This window comes from Hesperophylax consimilis, chromosome 2, assembly GCF_061612785.1.
Source record: "Hesperophylax consimilis isolate HC1 chromosome 2, BYU_Hcon_1.0, whole genome shotgun sequence".
In the NCBI taxonomy this organism is placed as follows: Eukaryota; Metazoa; Arthropoda; class Insecta; order Trichoptera; family Limnephilidae; genus Hesperophylax; species Hesperophylax consimilis.
Window position 1 is genome coordinate 18,570,993 of NC_142837.1, and position 21,764 is coordinate 18,592,756.

General features: G+C 32.5%; 1 protein-coding gene across 1 annotated transcript in view; it reads left to right on the top strand.

Annotated features, from left to right (window-relative positions):
• Positions 1 to 21,764, top strand: part of LOC149425775 (uncharacterized) — a 299,336-nt gene that overhangs the window by 271,868 nt on the left and 5,704 nt on the right. The window contains exon 5 of the mRNA XM_089641680.1: positions 10,759 to 11,079. Coding sequence (XP_089497806.1) covers positions 10,759 to 11,079 — 321 coding nt within the window. The remainder of the gene's footprint in view (positions 1 to 10,758; positions 11,080 to 21,764) is intronic.

The window sequence follows — 21,764 nt, forward strand, 5'->3', positions numbered from 1 at the left end:
TATCCAAATTTCATCAAAATCTGACCACGGGAACTGATAGCCGCGAAATATGGGTTAACAAAATTTTTGATACATATACATTTCAGGTACATACATAGTAGTATAGAATGAAAGAGTAACAAAAAAATCCCACAAAGGCGAAGCCTGAGCGTGGGTATTATAGTGTAAGGATAAAACAGTGGTGTTTAAAATATATTTTTTTTAAGCTTGTAAAAAGTATCTATAGATATCATTGATGTATTATACTAGATTAGCCTTGTCTAGTTAAATCCATTTTAAAAATGACACCACACAGCATACGTCACAAATATGGAGATAAATTTAACAACCCAACTCTGTTTAAACTCCTTGTACAAACGTTCAAACTCGTAAGCGAAACCAAGGAACAGCTTTCATTTTGTTACCGAGTTGTAATTTGAATACAAAATCGTCACCAAAATAACATTTTTTGCGTGAAAAAAACGCGTGATTTTAACCAACACATCAATAATTATCATGTGGCAGGCTCGTGCCATGAACTATTGTTTATATGTATTCGTTAAATGCGTATAACACACTGCATGACGTCATGATTGTGACTGGATTGAAAGATGACGTCAGAAAATTTACTTCTCGTTAGTGAAATTCTATTAATTTCTGATATTTGTTAATGCGTTGCCTTCAATCTATCGGTAAGGTACTTATATTTTTTTTATTCAGATAGCTGATTACATTTTCTAAAATAAAGTCCGCGATAGGTACAATCTAAAATATTTGGAACTGGGTTATTTTTGTGATTGAAAAAATGAACTTGCCCAGCATAGCTTGTAGCGGTAGGAACTGTCCGCTCACTTAACAAGATTTCTAGACACGCGTTGCCATAGAATTTCAAGCCGCCACTCGTTGATTTCAAGAGCCGAGCGTGGAATTCCAGAGAAGCCGGCAGTTGGTTTTCGTGGCTGGTGGGGAAAGGTCATCGTGAACGGGCTGCTTGATTGTCGGAGATTAATACGCACACGTGAGACAAATTTGATTAATCCACATGAATTAGACACATCTCTTAGATATCACCATGAATATAAATTTGTTTAGATAAGCTGTCTAGACTGGCGCTCAGTGGTGATGTTTTATTTTAGATGCATAGTTAATTTAATCATACGAGTTAAACATCGAGGCCGAATTCAATTTACGTTGGCTGTCTAGTAGTCAACCACCCCTGATGATTTAAATAGAAGTATTGCTCTTGTATTCAAGTTAAATCTCAAATATACCCTTTGTTGTTTATCACAATTAATAAGCTGTATTCATTTCATTCCCCATATTGCTGCAAGTTAAGTAGAGCAAATAACTGGTGATACGTAAGTTTTATTAATACGTGATATACCTTACGTTACAAGCTGACAAGCAAAATAGCTTAACTCTTTACCAACAAAAGGTAAAACGCAATGCACAGTGCCCATTTCGCATTGCGACACAATGCGTGCGCCTTTTCATAAATGTGCACGTGAACCAAACCAAAATTGTGTTGAGGTTATTTTTCAATGGTTACGGCTTGTCTAGTTGTATTTAGTCTATGATAGAGATCAATGTGATTGTTTTTTTTTTACAGAAACACACACACACCCACCCTGACACACACACCCTCACACACCCACACACACACACACACACACACACCCACACAGACACACACACCCTCACACACCCACACACACACACACACACATAAAACATAGATGCATGTATATTTCTTTGATTTACAGAAATTAATCTTTAATTTACAGAAAGACATGTGGTATTTAAGTTATTTAGAAACAAATAGTTTAAATTATAGAAAAAAGTTACTCGCTTCAAAATTATTTCTTATGCAACTTTTAACATTTTTCTTATATAAGTTCAGGTTTTGACACATGTTGATGGAATTAGGTAAATAATTGAACAATTTTGGGGCAATATAGTTGATATTTCTTTGGTCCAGCCTAGTTTTGCAGTGAGGGACTGTGAACACGCATGTGGTATGTCTCTGGCTCAAGCGATTTGTGTTTTTTGTGAAGTTGATAGGACGTGTAAATATAAATTTGAGACATTGAATACAATAGATCGTCTTAGTTCCATAATTTCAGTTTCTTGAAATAACTGGTTGGTGGGATATGTCTTGGTCCATTGGTACATTATTTTAATGATGGACTTCTGAGCGATTTCTAAGGGTTTTACGTGGTTATTGCAAGTTCCTCCCCAGGAAATTATTCCATAGGAAATAGATGAAAGCACTAACGCGTCATAAACAAGTTTCATGGTTTTAATATTGACAATGTTGCTCATTCTTTTGAATAAGTAACTTAGGTATCTCAGTTTATTGACCGTCTTTTCTATATGGTAAGTCCATTTGAGTTGGCAGTCTATAGTTACATCTAAATACTTGATATATTGTCCGAATTTCACGTCTTCGCAATTTGAGCATGTCGCAAAGTTACAATTAGGGTTGTGGAACTTCAGATTAAGATTATTTTTAGGGGATGACTTTTGGGAATTATAAAAGGGAATAAAGATAGTTTTATCATAATTTAGACTGCGGAGATTTCTATCAAGCCAATCTTTGACTGTTGCAATACATTTTTTGGCTTTACTGGTTGTTTCTTCCCACGTTTTACCTTGTACTGTTATTGCAGTTTCATCGGAAAAAGAGAGAATTTTACCTGGTATTGCAATATTGCATAGGTCATTGATGTAGATTAGAAAGAGTAGTGGCCCTAAGACAGTTCCTTGAGGAATACCATGTTTTGTCAAGTCATAGGTGCTTAAGCTTGTTCCTATTTTTGTGCGTTGTTGGCGATTCAATATATAGCTTTTTAATAACATGAAACTTTTGTTTTTAATACCGACTTTAGAGATTTTTTATAATAAAATTCTGTGGTTGACTGTGTCAAACGCTTTCTTTAAATCCAAGAAAATTGTTAGCGTTTTAGTGTTAGAGTCAAGGTTAGAGTATATGTTTTTGGTTAAGCTAAAGATAACGTCATCAGTGCACAATTTAGTTCTAAATCCGTATTGATTAGCTGAGAGGATTGCATTAGATTCTAGAAAGTTCATAATTTGTCGTTTTAAACACTTTTCGAAGATTTTGGATAATTGAGAAGTTAAAGTTATTGGTCTGTAGTTGTCTGTTTTGAATTGAGATCCGGATTTATGTATTGGAATGATGTGAGAGAGTTTGAAATCATTGGGGTAAATGCTATGTCTGATGCAGTTGTTGAAAACATGATGTATTGGAATGATTATATGCTTTTTAATTGATTTAATTGTGGTATTGCTAATGTTATCTGGGTCATTTGCAGACTTCTCTTTAAGGTTGTCAATTTGTTTTGAGATTTCAAGTTCTGTTATTTCTTTGAATGTAGATAGTTCATATGTAGTGACATTTGGATCTGAAAGGCCGGGAGGAATTTGATTCGAGTGAATGCTAAGACTGGGATTATCATCTATGAGGGTTGAGGCGATGTTTGTAAAGAAGTTATTGAAATTGCTTGCAATGCTCTCAGCGTCTTCGATGGTTGTGTTATTGTCAGTAATGATTTTTTGACGAATTTTATGAACTTTTTGGTTCCCGTTTGAGATTTCGTTTATGATGTACCATGTTTTTTTGGAGTCGTTGTGAGCATTATGTAGTTGTGTAGAGTAGTATTGTTGTTTTTGTTTTTTTATGATTGAGTTTAGGTAGTTTCTAAATAAAATGTATTCGTTCCGTTTGGTGTGGTTCTGTGCTTCGTTTTTGGATGTGCAATATTTTTCGAGATTTTTATAGATCTTAAAAAGTTTGTTTCTGTGTTGTATTGAGATTATTAGTCCGCGCGTAATTCACGGTTTTATGTGTTTGTGCTTAATTTTTGGCGGTGCTATTGTTTCTTGACTTTTTTAATATAATTTTGAAGTATTTCATAGAAGGTATTTAAAGCTAAATTTGGGTTGTCATTAGATAGGACAGCGATCCACGATTCTTCGATCAGTAAGCTATTTAAAGTTGAATAGTTGATTTTAATCATTGCTTTGTTATTCGGTTCAACAGAGATGGATCAATTTGGTGTATGATGGCCGTAAAAGGTGGGATAGTGGTCAGTTATGTCGATTTTTAATGTAGCGGATTTATGTTGGAAATTTTTATGTGTTTTTAGAAATATATGGTCAAGACATGTATCGTTTGGATGATTAGGTCTGGTAGTGTTGTTTATGTATGATAGGTATGTTGTGGAGTATAGAACATTTAGATATTCGTTTGCGGTCGGATTTAATAAAGCGTTTTGTATATTTATGTTAATATCACCCATAAAAAATGCCAAATCGAATTGATTAGAGCTGTTATTGTTGATAAAAGTTTTGATTTCTTGTGTAAACAAAATTGGGGATAAAGAGGGGGAGCGGTATGCTGTTAAAATGGAGTATTTTTTTCCTTTGGAGGAGAAAGTTGCATGGACGGCATTTGCATATTTGAAATGAGTGTTGTCTATGTTAATGTTGGATGTGGTGTGTATATTGTAAAATATGGTTATGCCATCGTGAGAGGTGTGTCTAGACGGAACTGAAAAAGAAGTGTAGTTTGGTAAGTTGTAAGGGATACATTCGCGCATTAGTGTTTCAGTGAGTGCAATAAAATCAATTTGGAAGGTTAACAAATTTAAAAGGATACAGAAATCATCAAAAAATTTTCTAATGCCTCTGATGTTCATGTTTAGTATGTTGAAAGATGTGTCGTAGAAAAGTGTGTTTACATCTTCAAAATTGTCACATTCAAGAGTTTCAGGGATGCTGTTTTCTTCTGAAGGGGCCATTTTTAGTTGAGTCCGGAGGTCATCTTTGAAGGTATAAGAGGGAGTCCAGGTGATTGGTATGTCGCTCGCGTCTCTGATGTATATAATTGGAGCATCCTTATTTTTGCGGAGAGTGACGTTCCCGTTCTTCGTCCACGTCTATTGGTAACCCATCGCCTTTGTTGCTCTCGCTAGCCAGAGCAGTTGTTTATTTTGTGGCGTCAGCTTATCGTTTATTTAGATGGGTTTTTCGGAATTGGAGTGGTTAATGTCTTTGGCGGAGAAATATCCCGCTTTCTTTTTTTGGAGTATGATCTTGTTTTTTTGTTCTTTTGTGGACATTTTTACAATTAGAGATTTTTTTATGGAGTTGGTGTAGAAGTTAGTTATGGTATCAAGTAAGTCTTCACATCCTATTTTTTTAAAGATGCGTTCTATTGGAATTTTAGAATTTTCGTCTTTCTTCGTGTCGATTCCATTGATTTCAAGCGAAGTTTCGAGAGAGTTTTGCAGAGATTGGTTAACAATGTACTTTAAATTTTTATTTTTCTTTTCAACTTCCTTAATTTTTTTGTAGAATTTTTTTCTCTCCGCCTCGTAATCGTCGATTTTTTGTGAGAGAAAATCGATGGTTTTAGTGAGTTCATTCAACTGGTTCTTGATGTTTTTGACGTCTTTCAATTCAGAATTAATTTTTATGATTTCTGACATTTCTTTCTTTATGCTGTCGAGGTTGTTTTGGTTTTCAATATTTTGGTTTTTTATTTGGGATATTATATCTTTTTTCATAATGTCCATTTTTTTTTCTAGGAACTGAATAATCTTGTCTTCACTTTCCAGAGTGGTTGTCTTGCCTCTCGTGCTTGTCATTGTCGATTTTTGAAGGTAAATTTACCATTGAATTTGATTAAAACTGCACACTTCGGTAATTAGCGCCTAAATGCCGCAATCCGTTGAGCACAGACGAACAATGATAACACTTTCCACCAATGGGACACTAAGTGACGACACTTTCGACCAATGATGATACAAATGTTTGCGTCTGCGCAGTTAGATTGTAATTGATTTCAGATATATTTTTTCTGGATAAAATTGTTTTTCAATTCACGATACCGTACAGTATTCACTACGATGCTTAAAATGTCAAACACGAGGTAATTTAAACTGGGTGACACTTTCTGTTATGTTTGGTTGCAAACCGATCTTGTTTACGTTAAATATAATACGGAGCGTATTTCACTATTACACACACTGTTAAGTTGGTATGAATGTTTAACCTACAAGTTAGTTTTTTTCCAGTATATGTTAAACATTACCGGGGACAAGCACCCTCCCTGTCTGACTCCGTTTTTCAGAAAGAAGATTCTGAAAATCTATCAATTAAAATTTAATCTTTTTTATCCTTTTTGTTCTTCTTTTATTTATATATATTTGTACAACATATGTATGCTGATTCATTCAAACTTGACCGAACTAAAACGGAATTTCCTTCTAGTTCGACAGTCAAAAATTTTACAAATGTATAATTATTTATTCAATAACTAAAATAAATAATTTATCAATATTTAAAAAGAAGTCGAGAATTGAAAATTTTGGCGACAGAGAAATATTTACATATTTGAAAAATATTTTCACAAATCGAAAGGTTAGTTCAACAACAAAATTATTGTTATTGATAAATATAAATAAAAAAAATCTGAAATTAAAAAAAAAGTCAAAAAAAATGTTGTATAGTTCAATTCAACGACAATATGAAGTTGATCTAAGATTAATGGCTAAAAAAATAATAAATATTCTTTTTTTACATTAGCTCCACACAGGGGAAAAAGTATTCCCATTAGGGCCTATGTCATCGTTGGTAATGCTGTATTGTGCAGAGAGTTTTTTATGAAAGGAAGGAGAGAAAATTATGGGAAGGAAAAAGGCATGAGGGGTGGGTAAAAACCTGGGTGCAAGTGACGATGTTCCGAGAAAGTTCTGCTGGAAAGGGAAACAGGTCTCCCTCAACCAGTCTCTTCCAATCCGGCCTGCAAAGCAGTTCTCCAACCAGACCCCCTGGATCCACCCGGTTACCTGTGTTATCAAACGTCGCGAACTACTTAGGGTGACCTATGGCAGTAACCGGACAACTCAGGATAGTGGAAATTTGACACACTTCAACATACTCTTGAAAAAGGATGAAAAATACATGGTTAAGTTTGGTTAGGTCTATAGGCCATTTTTTTCATCACTTTTAAAAAGTGTATTGAATTGCCTCTGTCCTTAATTGTCATGGAACCCCTTCGGCAAATGTTTAGGTTATCCAATAAATGGTTAACGGGTTGGCGGTACCCATACCCACTTCCCAAATTTATGTTATGTTTCCTCCCTCCTACATTTGAGGTCCCTTCAAGACCCAGGTGCGTTCCTTCTCTTCCTTACAAGGAACCTCCACACGGCTTTCCCAGTATAAAAAACGTAAAAATACAAAAACTTTTCTTATAAACGCAGTGTTAATAATACGTGGCGCGTAAGATCAGAACAAGACCATGGCGTTTGTTTGGAACCCGTTAATTATTAACAAACCAAATTTGGTCCCAAACATCATATGCCGTTACGAATGCAGGTAACCATTATTGTACCAGAGCGACCATACATTATTTAAAGTTAGATATCTCTCTCCCTCTTACGCGAACATTATTGATTGTTATGTCTGAAAGAGAAAAAAATGATGTCCCTTATTTTCTTTGAAATATTTATACTCGATTCAAAGGAAATATTCCTAAAAAATTAAAAAATGACAATTTGAAATGATTACCAAGTGGAGTTATTATTTCGTTGACCGTTAAAGTGACTGATTGAGCTCCGTGATTTTGTTTTTGGTCATTATTTCTACAAAATGGCAATGTAATCTATTGTTTTATTATAATTCAATATATTAACTACTTATGTTTGTTATTTTTGGTTGGTTTTGATGAAATAATCATACAATAATAGTATGTTAAAAGTGAATGTCTTTCAAATTCCGGCGAAAATGTTTTAAAAGTGCGAGTTTTCGTATTGAATTTGCAGTGTTTGGTTTATATTTATGTGAATATCGTGAAAGTATATATAGAATTTACCATTATTTAAGAAAAACATGGGGTTCGTTCAACAAATTTAAGTCATCATTTTAAATTTTACGTATTCACTATCAGATGGGGTCATTTGGCGAGTTTTAGTGGTGAGGTTGATCATTATCGTAATTCGAACCTCGAAAATAGATGTATTGAAATAATTTTTTTTTGAACATTGTAATATAATACTTATTTCTACAGACTTAAAAAATTATATACTAGCAAAAAATGAATCTAGTATAAAAATTAACAATCTTCAGATTTTATGACAGCTTTTCAAGTAATACCGTGTTTTAGTTTAAACAAAGCTATCTAATTTCAGTTAATTTGTAGTTCAACTGCCTACCTAAGATTATTCCAATAGAATAGATTATAATTATTATGAAAAAATAATTCAAATAATTTTCTGTCCAAATATTATATTATGGGTATGTACTAACTTTATCGCTTATCTAAAATGTTCTTCACACAAGCAGTTCCAATTATGAATATGACACTTAAATTCAAAGCAAATTTGAGTTCATGGATCATGAATAATTTCACTCAGGAATATTTCACATTTAAACAATCATTAACAACTGATTTTTTAAAATATTTATCTTCACTTCTTCTAACTCAGCAAACTTATTTTGTGGCACCATTTTAATTAAAAATTAATAAAATACTTCGTTTTAACCACTTTTATTGTTTATTACCAACATGTTTCATGAGCAACGCTCACTTCTTCAGGGTTTTTGATAAAACTAATTTTATCAAAAACCCTGAAGAAGTGAGCGTTGCTCATGAAACATGTTGGTAATAAACAATAAAAGTGGTTAAAACGAAGTATTTTATTAATTTTTTTTTAAAATATTTATCATTTACATACTTTACTTTTGTGTTTTAAATGTATAATCTTCTCGGTAATATTATGTTGGTGTAAAACTGCTTTGTAGAGACTTTGAAGGATTCATTTATTTGCGTATCTCATGTGCTCAATCATTACAATTTACTTTTAAAAATACCATTTTGTAGTTTTGATATGTAAATTTTGTAATATAATATTCATGAATGTGCTTGAAGCGAATAGTGCATTTCAAGACACAGTTGTGTGACGTTTTACTTTTATCTGCCTACCCCTTCGGGAAACGGCGTGACAATTAGTTAGTTTGTTAATCAATACATCAGATATTTTATATTGAGCACGTCATAATTTTTTTAAATATATATTAATAATTACTTCATATTTCCCATACTACATTAAAATGAAATAATGGTATTAATATTGTTACTGTTGGATTAAAATAATTATATTTTTTAATTTTATCCGTCTGATTGTAGAAGAACTATTTTAGATATTTATTTTTTTCATACAAATATATTTTTTTATCAAAGTTTTTTATCGATACTAACCATTCAACTTTTTTAAAATGAAAACTATGTTAAAATGTTGGATTTCTAAAAAAGTTTTTCCTATTTTTATGTGTTCTCGTTAGTGCACTTTACTCCCCGGAAACCTTATATTCCTACTATCTTACATATGTTTCTGCATTATTACGAATAGATGAAATACATAATGCTGCGTTAGTTGAATGGATTAAAATAAATAATTTTTAAATCACCTACCTTATTCCTTTCAACTTGCCTTCAATCAATCGACGAAATAACTACATACAATCCTAGTTGCTTAATTAATGCAACACAAAAAGCTACACATGTATTATTAAACATTATTGACAGCATTACACGTGTTAAAATAAGTAATTTTAAAAATGAATTGATTTTAAAACCTTAGAAAACGTGTTTATAAACTTTCGACTACCATAATACGGGCGTGTGTCTAGTGTGGTAGTCGAAAAGCATGTAAAAACTGTACACATTAATATTTCATGAATAAAGAAAAAAAAAAAAAAAAAAAAAAACAGAAAAAAAAAATCATTTTAATTTGATATACAACTGACCCCGTTTACGCTTGAGTTTCGAAATAATGTGAAAATTCGAATTGTATTGTACCCCATTACTATTCGTCCGCCATTGTTGTTGTGATATGTGGCCGTAAGACCGTTAAACCGACGCGTTCTAGCTAATATTTATGGGGTTTTATTTTTATTTTTTCATAGTTATTTTGTGCATTTAACTTCGGTTTTTTAATAATTTAGGTATTTATGGACTCTATAAATGGAAATATGTAAAAGTTTCCTCCTGTCCGTGCATACGTGATTCAAAAAATCAATTTTTTGTCGACGCTAAAAAGTTGGGATATTTCACATAGGACGCGTTGATTGTGTTAAATTACTTTATTTATAAATAAATTCGTAACAGTGATGTTTTTTAATAATGACTATTGATGTCCTATGTAGGTATTTGCTTATTATTTTTTATGATATTTTTATTTATTTTGATTTGATTTAACAAAAATGAGTTCAAAATCTAAAAATATTTTTTGACGGAAATTTGTCAAAAAATCATTTGTCGGAAAATAATTCATAAAGATTATACTTTTTTATATATTTTTTGTACGAAATGAATACAAAGTAAAGTGATCGTTTTATTCTTAATTTTGTAAACAAAAGTAAAATGTTTGAAAAACCTAAATATGGTATTATCTACATAGATATTATTGACGTTTCGATTAAAATTGTTTCGGTAAGTTTTTTTATTAAAAAATACAAAATATCTGATAGATAATTTCATCTAGTTTCAAAAATGCTATTGGGTTTTGCGACAACTTTTGTGACTTATATGAGAACATAATTTAAAATACTGAAGGGTGAAAACAGTCTTAAACCATACTCAGGCCGGCTCTATCACAACAACGTTGAACGGGCATGTAAGAATCTAATTACTAAGGCAGAAAGTGATTTATTTATATAAAAAAGATAACTTGATCTGTTGTTCTCCAGCTCTCCACGTCGCCATAATCGACGAATCCGGCATCCCTCTACGCGAGCAGTACTACGAGGCCGGCAGTACGCTCTCGCTGAACTGCGTGGTGCGCGGCGTGACGGCTGACAGCGGCACCGTGTGGTGGCTGCACGGCTCCCAGGCTCTGCACCGCGACTGCACGCGCGGCGGGGTGGGCGTGCGCACCGAGGCCGTACCCGCGGGGGCCAACAGCACGCTTAGAGTCAGCCGTCTGGCGCCGAGCGACGCGGGGAACTACACGTGTGCGCTGCCGAGCGCGCCGAACAGGAGCTACACGGTGCTGGTGCATGTGCTTAATGGTGAGTTAAAAAAATGCAAAATAAGTCATTGAAGAGATACACTCTGGTGTGCCGAAATAAGTTAATTTTTTCCTTACTTCCTGTGAGAATGATTAAACTCGTTCAAGTATCTAAAATCTTTCTTGAATAGATAATCAGTTTCTTTGGTCCAATGCTTTGGTCTTAGGGATTGTCGCCCAAAATAGTGATGATAATTCTTAGTCAATAACAGCGTTTGAAGTGCATGCAATTTATAGTATACAAGTTTGTTAATTTATGTATGTATACAAATAAAAGGCAATATTCGTATGTGTGTGTCCTGTATACTAGACATTTTAATGTTTGTTCTTGGAGTGCCAGGATGGTTTAGTGTTTAGTAGTAATGGGAGAAGTAGACGGGAACGCCAGAGGAAGACTAAGGCGTTTTTTCTGCACTTGAAAAAGATACTTAGTCGAACTAAAGTAGAAATAAAATATTATCCTTGTGGATTTCTGTATACTACTTTAAGTGAATGATAGAAGAAGTCGGGGACGCTCGAGGAAGACTTGGCACGATCAAGTCAAACAAATACTTATGCGTGGTAAAATGTTGCGCTCGTTATGAACGAAGAAAGGGGTGTAAGGAGAATCTTTGAGTCGAGGACGAGGAAGACATGGCACGATAAAGTAAAACATACAATCATGTATACGTCTTAATTTTTTTTAAGTATAATTATTTTTACCTTTTTTGTATAAGGCAATTCACCCTAAAAAGAGTGCTATGTGTATTTTTACCTTAAAAATGCTCCTAGTTTTCAGGTTCACTAGAATTCACCACCTCAAAATTTTATATGTAGGTATATATGTATGTTGTCTTGTACACTGTACAGTGTTTGTGTACTCGAGATGTTCTTTTAAATTTAAATGTTATATTCGTGAGTATATGTCCATTATTACAAAAATTGTGTAAGAATATACTCAATTGTTAGATACTTCATTCAATCAGAAGCTTGATCGTCCCCATATCGAAAGAATAGAAAGAATTCAAAAAAAAAATTTAAACACATAAATTATAAACTAAACTTACACTTCTCAAATTATACATTTATTCATAATTTTAACTCCCTCCAAACACGACGTCTAATTTTTGCTCAAATCTTATTATTTAAAATCCTAAATAATGGTCTGGACTCACCAGAACTTACCAATTTAATAAATCTTCATATTCCGTCTAGATCAACCCGACAATCTGATTTATTTTATCTACCCGATCGACTTATATGTGCCATTTTTTTCGTGTAATAATGAAGGCTGTTCAATTGTTTCCATCAAATTTGCAAGTTCATAAAATATCAAAATGCCTTGAAATATTTCCAGTTGTGAACAGTTTTGTAAAATTCTGAATTTAATTAAGTGAGTAACCTAAAAAATTACCCTTAGAGGACATGTCAATGTCCAACAATGTCTTTTTTGGAGCCATTTTTTCAAAGAAACTTAAATTTGAGTGACTTGTTAATTTTTTGATATTTGAAATAAATTATGCTAGATACTGACCATGATAACTTTCTGACGAGATAAGTAAAATTCTAGTTTCCTAGATATAAATGAATTTTTTTGTAAGCAGTGTTTTGCCTTGTTTCCTGTACACACTATGTTTTTCTCTTTTTTCAAAATTCAAGGGGCTCTAGCTAATATTTCATTTTATGAAAAAGATTTCAGTTTTTGTTTCTAACATTGTTTTAGTAGGTCATTGAAATTCAAAAACTTAGTCAAAAGATTTTTTTTACATTTTTTAAACTATTCACCGCAAAGCACATGCTAACTAAGGCTGCTATCCTTTCCTCAACGGATGACAAAATAATACCCTAAGAGAAGACTTGGTTTACCAATTAAACAACCTGTTAAAACAATAGCATACAAGGCAAATATGTCGGCCAATGCACATAGTTTCCATGTTTACCACTAGATTTTTTGAATCATCATTTATATATATGTTGATTAAAAAAAACTATAAATACATATGTAGTTTTTTTTATCACGCAGTTTTGCCTAAACCAATAAATATTATTCAGTGGCTTGACTTTAAATGGGCATTTTTTTACTCTTTAATACGAATCAACCCCATTCGTTCGTAAAATGATATTTCTTTTATTTTTAATTTTTTTTTTTAAATTTACTATTTCTTGTGCATTTAAAAGTTTATCCCACTTACTAATAAACGTGCTTACATGTAGTTTATTTATTGATTTATTATACATCAATGGTTATTTATCAGATGTGTAGAATATAAAACACGTTTATTAGTAAGGCCCATTATCGTGTTTAATTTTAAGAAATCATATTTTGGTGCCATGTGTTTTGGAGTTAAAAGTTAAAAGCCATTGTCTAACTGTGGTTAGGTCACATAGAGAGGACTTAACCACCACATTTTTAGTCTTGTAATTTGTAATGTCAAATTAATAATTTCGGTAAAAACCGACTTACATAAAATAGTTAAAAAAGGTAATAAAAACACAAAATCACAATTTTTCACAATATTTTGTTGTGTTATTTTATCTATACATAAAATTCAAATAATATGATAACTTATTAATCTATAGGGTACTCCCGCAAAAAAAACCACTTAAAAACAATATAATTATGTTTATTTTTTATTAATAAATTTATTGAGTAAATACTCAAATTGTAATATTTAATTATTGAAGACAATATTATCGATTTCTATACGAAAATCTGAAACAGACAAATCAGAAAAGGTTACGGTCACATGTAGGACACGAACCCAGGACCCTTGCCGTGCCGGGGCACCGCTCTACTACTGAGCTAACGGGTCCTAGATGTGACCGTATCCTTTTCTGATTTGTCTGTTTCAGATTTTCGTATAGAAATCGATAATATTGTCTTCAATAATTAAATATAATTATGAGTGAATACTCACGAAAATAGATAACTGTATGGCCCTATTGGTGAAATGTTCTTCAAAACGTATCGAACGTATTTGAGCCCTGCTTTCGCTACACCTGTGGTCGCTTAAAATATCGAATGGTAACTTGTTGACAAACACTTTATTGTGTTAATTTTCGTGAAGAATATGCTTAATTATTGCAATTATCAAAAAATACCATATTTAAAAGTCGTGCTCTAACAACATCTTAAAATATAAAACACGAAGCCACGTACTTTTAAATGATTTGATTGCTCTGAATCTCTGAAACAAAACCGCAACTTTCCACTCTTTTAATATATTTCAAGAATCCTTTTAAAAAATGAGGGAAATTGATTTTCAATAAAGTGACATGGAAAAAAATGATAAAATTTCCGACGAAATAACAGCGGTTTTGGAGTCTGCTCTTGTAAACATTGAAATGTTTCCAAAATATCCGTGTGTCAGGGGAAAACATTTACTATGTATATGTTTCCGTTGCAATACTCATACAAACAATGCAGATAACGACAGCCATTCAAAAAATTACAACGAGTTGTGCCAAACAGGGCAGAACTTAATACTGAGTATTTAAATGGGTCATTGAAATTGCTTTAACTTCCCATCAGCTAGGTCACTCCCAATGTTCTAAATTGAGTGCACCGATTATTTAAAACTTGAGGTTATGTTAGGTCAGATTTGTAAATTTTCGATCGTATTTTCCTTGCACGTAATTCATAATTTGTAATCTAATCAGCATAATTTTGTAATGCCTTTTCTTAATAAAAATATTTTATTCGGTATTTAAAAAATATATATACCTATACAGTGTTTGCCAATAAGAGGTGTTATTTTGATATTCAATTGTAAAAGATCAATGGTTCCGTTGCTTGTGTGGCACGTAGCGCCGTCTTGTTGAAAATAAACGTTGTCCAGATCAATACCATTCAATTCCGGCCATTAAAAATCGTTAATCATCTCTCGATAGCGCAATTCATTCACCGTAACTGTTGAATAAATTGTTTTTCAAATGAATATAAAATTATTTAAAATATTAACTTTTTCGTTGCCACCCAGGGTAGTCAAAAGTGCTAAAATGACCATCCTCAATGTATCATTTTAAAAGTAAGTTTTGTAATTTTTTGTATTCCTACATAACCGACGAACACGCATTCAAATCAACACATACCACGATTTTGCACACTGATGAACAATATTAAAAACCCTGTACTTTGTGTATAATTATAATGTTGCTATTTTATCCCCCTTTACTATTGAAATTACATTTATTAGAAGATTAGTGTCCAAAATAGAGATGGTATTTATTTAAAATATTTTAGTTTTATTGATCAAGGACTGATTTAAGGACTGTATAATCATTTATGAAATAACCTAAAAACCTTTGAAAATCTACTAAGGTTTAAGTTTACACCTTGAAATGGGTAATGCGCGCCTTCGCACTCGCTTGTGCTACTCGTATTACCAAAGTTGCGCGAAGGGCAAGGTACCGAAAATGGCACTAAAATGTTCATACAACTGGGAAGTCAGTACAACCCTCGCTGTCAGTGATTTTTTGATAAAATCATATATTGTGATAATAATTTTTGCACGAAAAACACATTCGATATGTAAGGAATAAGAATATTTAGCGATAAAATATATGAATACGTGTAACAAATCGCAATAAATGATAACATTTTGGGGGTAACTGAGTCACCCCTTATAGAAACACAAATTTTATTTCACGTCATATGAAGCTTAAGGCCCCTTTGTGAATGTACAGCTGGTTTATTGGGAATGTTTAAAATATTCAAGTGTTAGTCTTTTAATGAAGTTAGTCTGCCATTCCACTGGACCAGTCCGCCCCTGGATAGCACTGTAGTGAACTTTTGCAATGACGGTAATAAAAACGGCTTGAAAATAAATAAAAATCCTACAAAGCAAAGAATTACTCACTTTTACTGTATAGTTTGGCGTTGCAGAAACAGAGATTTCAGTTTGCAGTAACAGCATCAGAATTAATAAACCATCAAACTAAAAACAGGATAAAAATAAATGTAATTTCTGGCAATTTAAGTGTATATTTATGTTTTTTTTTATTTTGGCATAATATCTTTCATTTCTTAGTAATGTTGGCCTCACTGGGTGGCTAACCTGTGCTGAGGCCTCCATTTTAACATTAAAAAAAATAATCATAGTACCTTTAGGAAAATATATAAAATGTTGGTGAAGAAAAGAAGAGAAATAAACATAAGATTAATTTAAAATTTAAACTAAAAATATAGATTCAAAAGCAGGTAATATAAAATTTAAATGAAATAAAGTAAAACATCGGTATATTTATATTATATGTTGTGTGTTTGTGAGTGGTTTGTGTTTTATATTGGTTTTGTGTGTTACGTGAAGGTTTTATTATTTCATTTTGTAAAATTTTGATAATATTGTCTTTTTTGTTCATCCATTTTGCAATTTTGTGCCTGAATTTATTTTTGTTTTCCTTAATTTTATTTTCAAGTGTTAGATTGTTGAAAGCTTTTATAGTATGGTATTGATAATGTATTTGTCCAAAGCTTGTATTTACCTTTGGAGTTTTTATGTTTTCTTTGTACGCTTGTCTAACTAGTCTGTTAGTAATATTTTGGGTATGTTGAAATTTGTTTTTTTTGGTTAATAATGGTCAATTAGTAAGTCACAACTGTTGAATATTTGGTCTGTATCAGTCAGTCTATATTTTTTTAGTATTACCTTTAAGATAGATTTCTGTGCGATTTTAAATAAATCGATAGCCGATTTTGTTGCTCCTCCCCAATCAATAATTCCATATTCTATTATTTATTTGGCAAAGTGCAAAATATATTGTTTTCAATTGTTTAATTTTATATATGTTTTTTATGTTTAGAAAAATTTGTATTGTTTTGAGAAGTTTATTTGTGTTTTGTTTGATGTGAGGGATTCATCTAAGGTTATGGTCAATTACTTTTCCTAGAAACTTTATTTGTTCTGTTTTTTTCTAGAGGAGGGCAAACGCAGATTTTGGTGTTTAAACATTCGTGTATTTTTATGGTGTTTGTGTTGTTTATTGGTTGTCCCGTTCTTATATTTATATTGTATGTTGTGAATTTTGTTTTCGATATGTTTAGTGTAAGTATGTTTGAGTCTAACCATGTTTTCACTCTGCGAGATTCCTAAAATCGTTATGTTATTAACATTATTCCAATCCTTAGATTTAAAAAACAAAACTGTGTCGTAAGAATAATTATTTCACCGTCATTTTCATACTGCAAAGTTCATTTATGTAAATAGTAAAAAGAACGGGCCCTAGTATGCTTCCTTGTGGAACTCCATATGTAATCGGTGGTTTACTAGTATAGTATGGTTGTTAATTTTGACATGTTGTGTTCTGTTACTCATATAAATTTTTAATAGTTGGAGTTCCTTGCCTTTGATACCCGTGTTTCCTAATTTTTTTAAAAGTGATTTTTGACAAATTGAGTCAAAGGCTTTAGCTAAATCTAGATATATCGCCATGCATTTGTACTCTTGGTCTTAGTTGTTGGATCTGGTCACCAAACACGGCTAAATCAATTTGAACGTTTTAAATTTTGATTCTCAGCTAACAAGCTGGCTGTCGCGGGTTCAAATCCCGACGCCAGCATGTACTGAATGGTGATCTTACAATTCTTAAATGAATAATTGTAAAATTACCTAATTATCATTATTAAATCAAATAAAATTTACTTACTCACGCGGGGAATTGAGAGCCTTATCTCTCCACCACGGAGGCCGTCATGGTGAATAAGTTAGCTAAAAAATGTTGGATACTACAATTTCAAATTCGAAGTATTTTAGACAATTGCCCCACGGGTCTGGAAGGAATCGACAAAATGTAACTACGCGGGAAATGTTGGGCGATGTATGTTGCATGGTTTTTGCGTACGACAGATAAGCTGTGTAGCTTGTGATAACTTGTAGCTCACTAAACTGTCGGTATTGCAGATTTCCGTTGTCGGTATTGACGGATGTCTGAGGACATTTCCAAATGGCGGTCGCGCGTAACGCTAACAAAAACATACAAAAAACTGTGAGTCTTGTCATTCACCAAGTTAACGAGGTTGTGGAATATTTTGTTCTATTATTAATGTGCCTAAATAATTAAATCTTAATATGATTTTAATCGAAAATAAATGGTATACATAAAAACGATAATTAGAAGTTATATGATATCGGATGTGATGCGATAAATATTGAGCGCCCATTGACTCCCGGTACCGCTAGTTCTAATCCTGTGACAGTCCTCGCTAAATTAGTCATATTTTACATCAGTAAGTTTTCTCAATGTCTCACATAATTTTTCTCCTTTTTCAGAAGCTTCTTAACACCGCCTAAAATAGGGGCTGCAAATTAAAATTTTGTGGGGTAATAGGTAGGGACTTTTTTGGTTGTCCTTTATCTAAAATTACATCACCTCCATTTTTTTATTTTCATTATCAATGTAAAGTGGTTTTACAGGTGTGATATCTGTTTCACTAGGATATACCTGTGTCGAGACAGACGTATTGGATAGATAAATGAGTATTTACATATTATTTGATATATGCATAACTATAACTAAAATATAAAGTTAAGACATAGTAGAAAGTGTAGGTTATCCTTCAGGGATAGCGATATTATAAATGTAAATGGAAAAGTTAAAATAAAATATTTAATGAAATAATAAATGGAAGTAAATAAAAGCAGTATAACCCAAGATAACATAAATATAACAATATTTCATTACATTAAATGACATGTTCATTACATTCTAAATCTCATCTCTTCTGAAGTCTGAATCCTACTCTAATCTTCCATATAATTTTTAAATTTGCCAATTTAAACAAAATTAATAGGTAAATTCACCTTCCTTCTCTACATAATTTGAAATAAAGGCCTAGAACATCCTCGAAGGGTGAAATACAGAAACATTGAAAAAAAGTATAATACTTGCTTTAAAGTCATGTCCGGTATCAAACGAAAACTCAATGTGCTACAGAGATAATTATTTAAGTTTGATGTCATTTAAGTCATCATAACGCATATCAAATTGTATTTTATTCCTTCTTGCATCTTAAAATCAAAAGAGCAAAACCATTGTTAGCTTTTCCGTTATCAGTCAGACGATCTTTTTTTTTATTTGATCTCGTCACTCCCATCAGCGATAAAACCACAATACTCATAATAATGAAGACTTTTCGTATTATGCGGGCTTTGGTGTCATTGCCACAAATAAAATGTTATCACCCTCTTTATGAGCAATTCACGTTAAACATAATTTCCGAGTTCACAATGACCCAATATCGCCATGGGCAGGGGAGCACTAACGATGGACACAACTGAGATATTATCCTTTCAGAAAAGATAGATTAATGTAGAATGGACCAATGCCGAAACGTTAAGCAACAATTTTAATTTAATCCTTTGAAAAATAATATTTATATATACAATATTTATTTTTTTGAAACACTATATTTAAAACAAATCAAAGTCTACCGGTTTTCAAACTACGATTATTTACACTGAAATTGTTAATATTCCCCATATTAATAATAAAAAAACGCTATGATTACTTGGTTTGGAAGTTTGGAAATTCCTTAATAGTAATGAGTATTATCAATAAACAAAACATTTCCTTACAGTCACGTCTTACTCGTACATAATATGTTTCCATTCACCGTCCGTCCTATCTTCTTCCCCCACTCTCCACTAATCCCGTTTCATGCCTCCACCCCCCCCCCTTCAAAAGATAATAATATTTGTTTTCCCATTATTTTGTAATGTTATATAGGTAAATATTTTTTGCTGAAGGAATTAGAACATGACTGAAACTTGAAAAGCGACTATAAACATTGGTCTCAAAACATATTGAGATATAAAGATTGGCATAAACAAAGTGTTTCATTATAATTGTTTAACAACTTTGCCCATTGCTAAAGAATGGAAGCGCTACGTCAATTTTGTCTACGCTATTTGACCTCACGGAGCAGAGAAACTGATCGGATTCCTGGACTACCTTAATTCAGTCCACAGCTACATTAAGTTCTCAATGGAACTATAGAACAAGGATAAAATCCTTCCCTTTCTTTATGTAGAGGTCATGCGAAAAGATTATATTAGTCTAAGGCACACTGTGTATAGAAACAAATATATACGAATCGGTAACCACACGCTGAATCACGTTCCCATCCAGTCCAGAAAAAAAGGACTTATCAATACGTTGGTGACCTGAGCGACAAGAATATGCGAAGAACCGAAACACAGATCGGAGCTTATAAAGCTAACCGATGCATTCATTGGAGCGAAACGGTTGCCCCGCAAGACAGATAAAACAAAGCATAACATCTCAAACGGAGATAGAATTGCGCAATTTTCGCCTTTTTTTCACAATGACAGCGACAGAATTTCCAGCATACCTAGAAAATAAATTCCCCACAATCTTCACACATCTGCGATGATGATGAACACTGTAAGGCTGTCCGAAACGTGATCTGCTAAAGGAGAAAGAAGCTCACCACGTTATCAAAACATAAAAAAATAATCAAATATCTTAAATCATATACATGTTTAATTATTATTTATACAGAACAAGCTGACGTGTAACCTGCTTTGCTTGGGGACTTATAAATGGTTTGAGGTAAAGTTTTGAGGTGAATCCTAGAGTACCTGACGACAACTGGGTCCATTTTTAAGGTGGAAAAAATACTATTGTACTGTAAATAATAATAATCATTGGATAATTTACACAGCGCCGTTTTTGGAACAATCATCCCTAAAGCGCGAGATCTTGGTAGGCGTTTGTTTGACTTGATCGTGCTATGCACGTATGCACGATCAAGTCAAACTTATAGTTATATACTTCATCGGGCGTGCACGACCTCTTCAACCGTTCACTTCCAAGTCATACATTCTCCTGACACCTCTTTCTTCAATATTTGATTCATGTCTTCCCACACTTTTCTACCATTCTTCATATATAGTATCATGAAATACACAATGTAACTGTTTAACAACTACATTGTGTCGACTTTAATGACACTCAGTATCTCATTCCTGTTCAGATATAAATCTTTCTCGAGCGTCCCCGAGTTCTTCTACCATTCAAACCATACTTTAAGTACTCCTGGTACTAATAAAAATAAAATTTGAAATTTTTGTCGAAATCGGAAAAATGTTATAGGAACGCTTACGGGACAAACAAAGAAACATACATTTTTATATAAATTCTAGTTGGCCCGGGCAGACGTTGTCCTGTCACAGACAGCCTTCTATGTACACCGCATTTTACATAGATCTCATTTTATTAGAATACATTTTATGTGTTGTTGGATATTTGATGCATTTGACATACATATAATAAACGCGCAAGTTACATCTATCGCAGATATTGTTTTGACGATTCATTTGACATTTTTTGTTCAGTACGATAGATAATAATATGTAAAAATGCTACCGGTATCCTTCTTCCTCTTAAAACTGCTTGAAATTTGTCTTTTACACTGTGACAGATTACCGTAAGAATACGATCCATAGAAAATATTTTCGATGTACATTTTTCGTATTTCAATATTTATTCATATCATATTCAAATGTAATACATAAAATTAAAATTCTTACGTGCTGATGGATACAAATTAAATGCCATAAATGAGGTAAATAAAGATTGATTCTTAAGTCTAAGCTATATTGTTGTTTTAGATTACAGTAATGCATTATGATTTAAGTAGTGCGATTTAATGAACAAAATTTTTGTCAATCCGGCTTTTGCCAATAT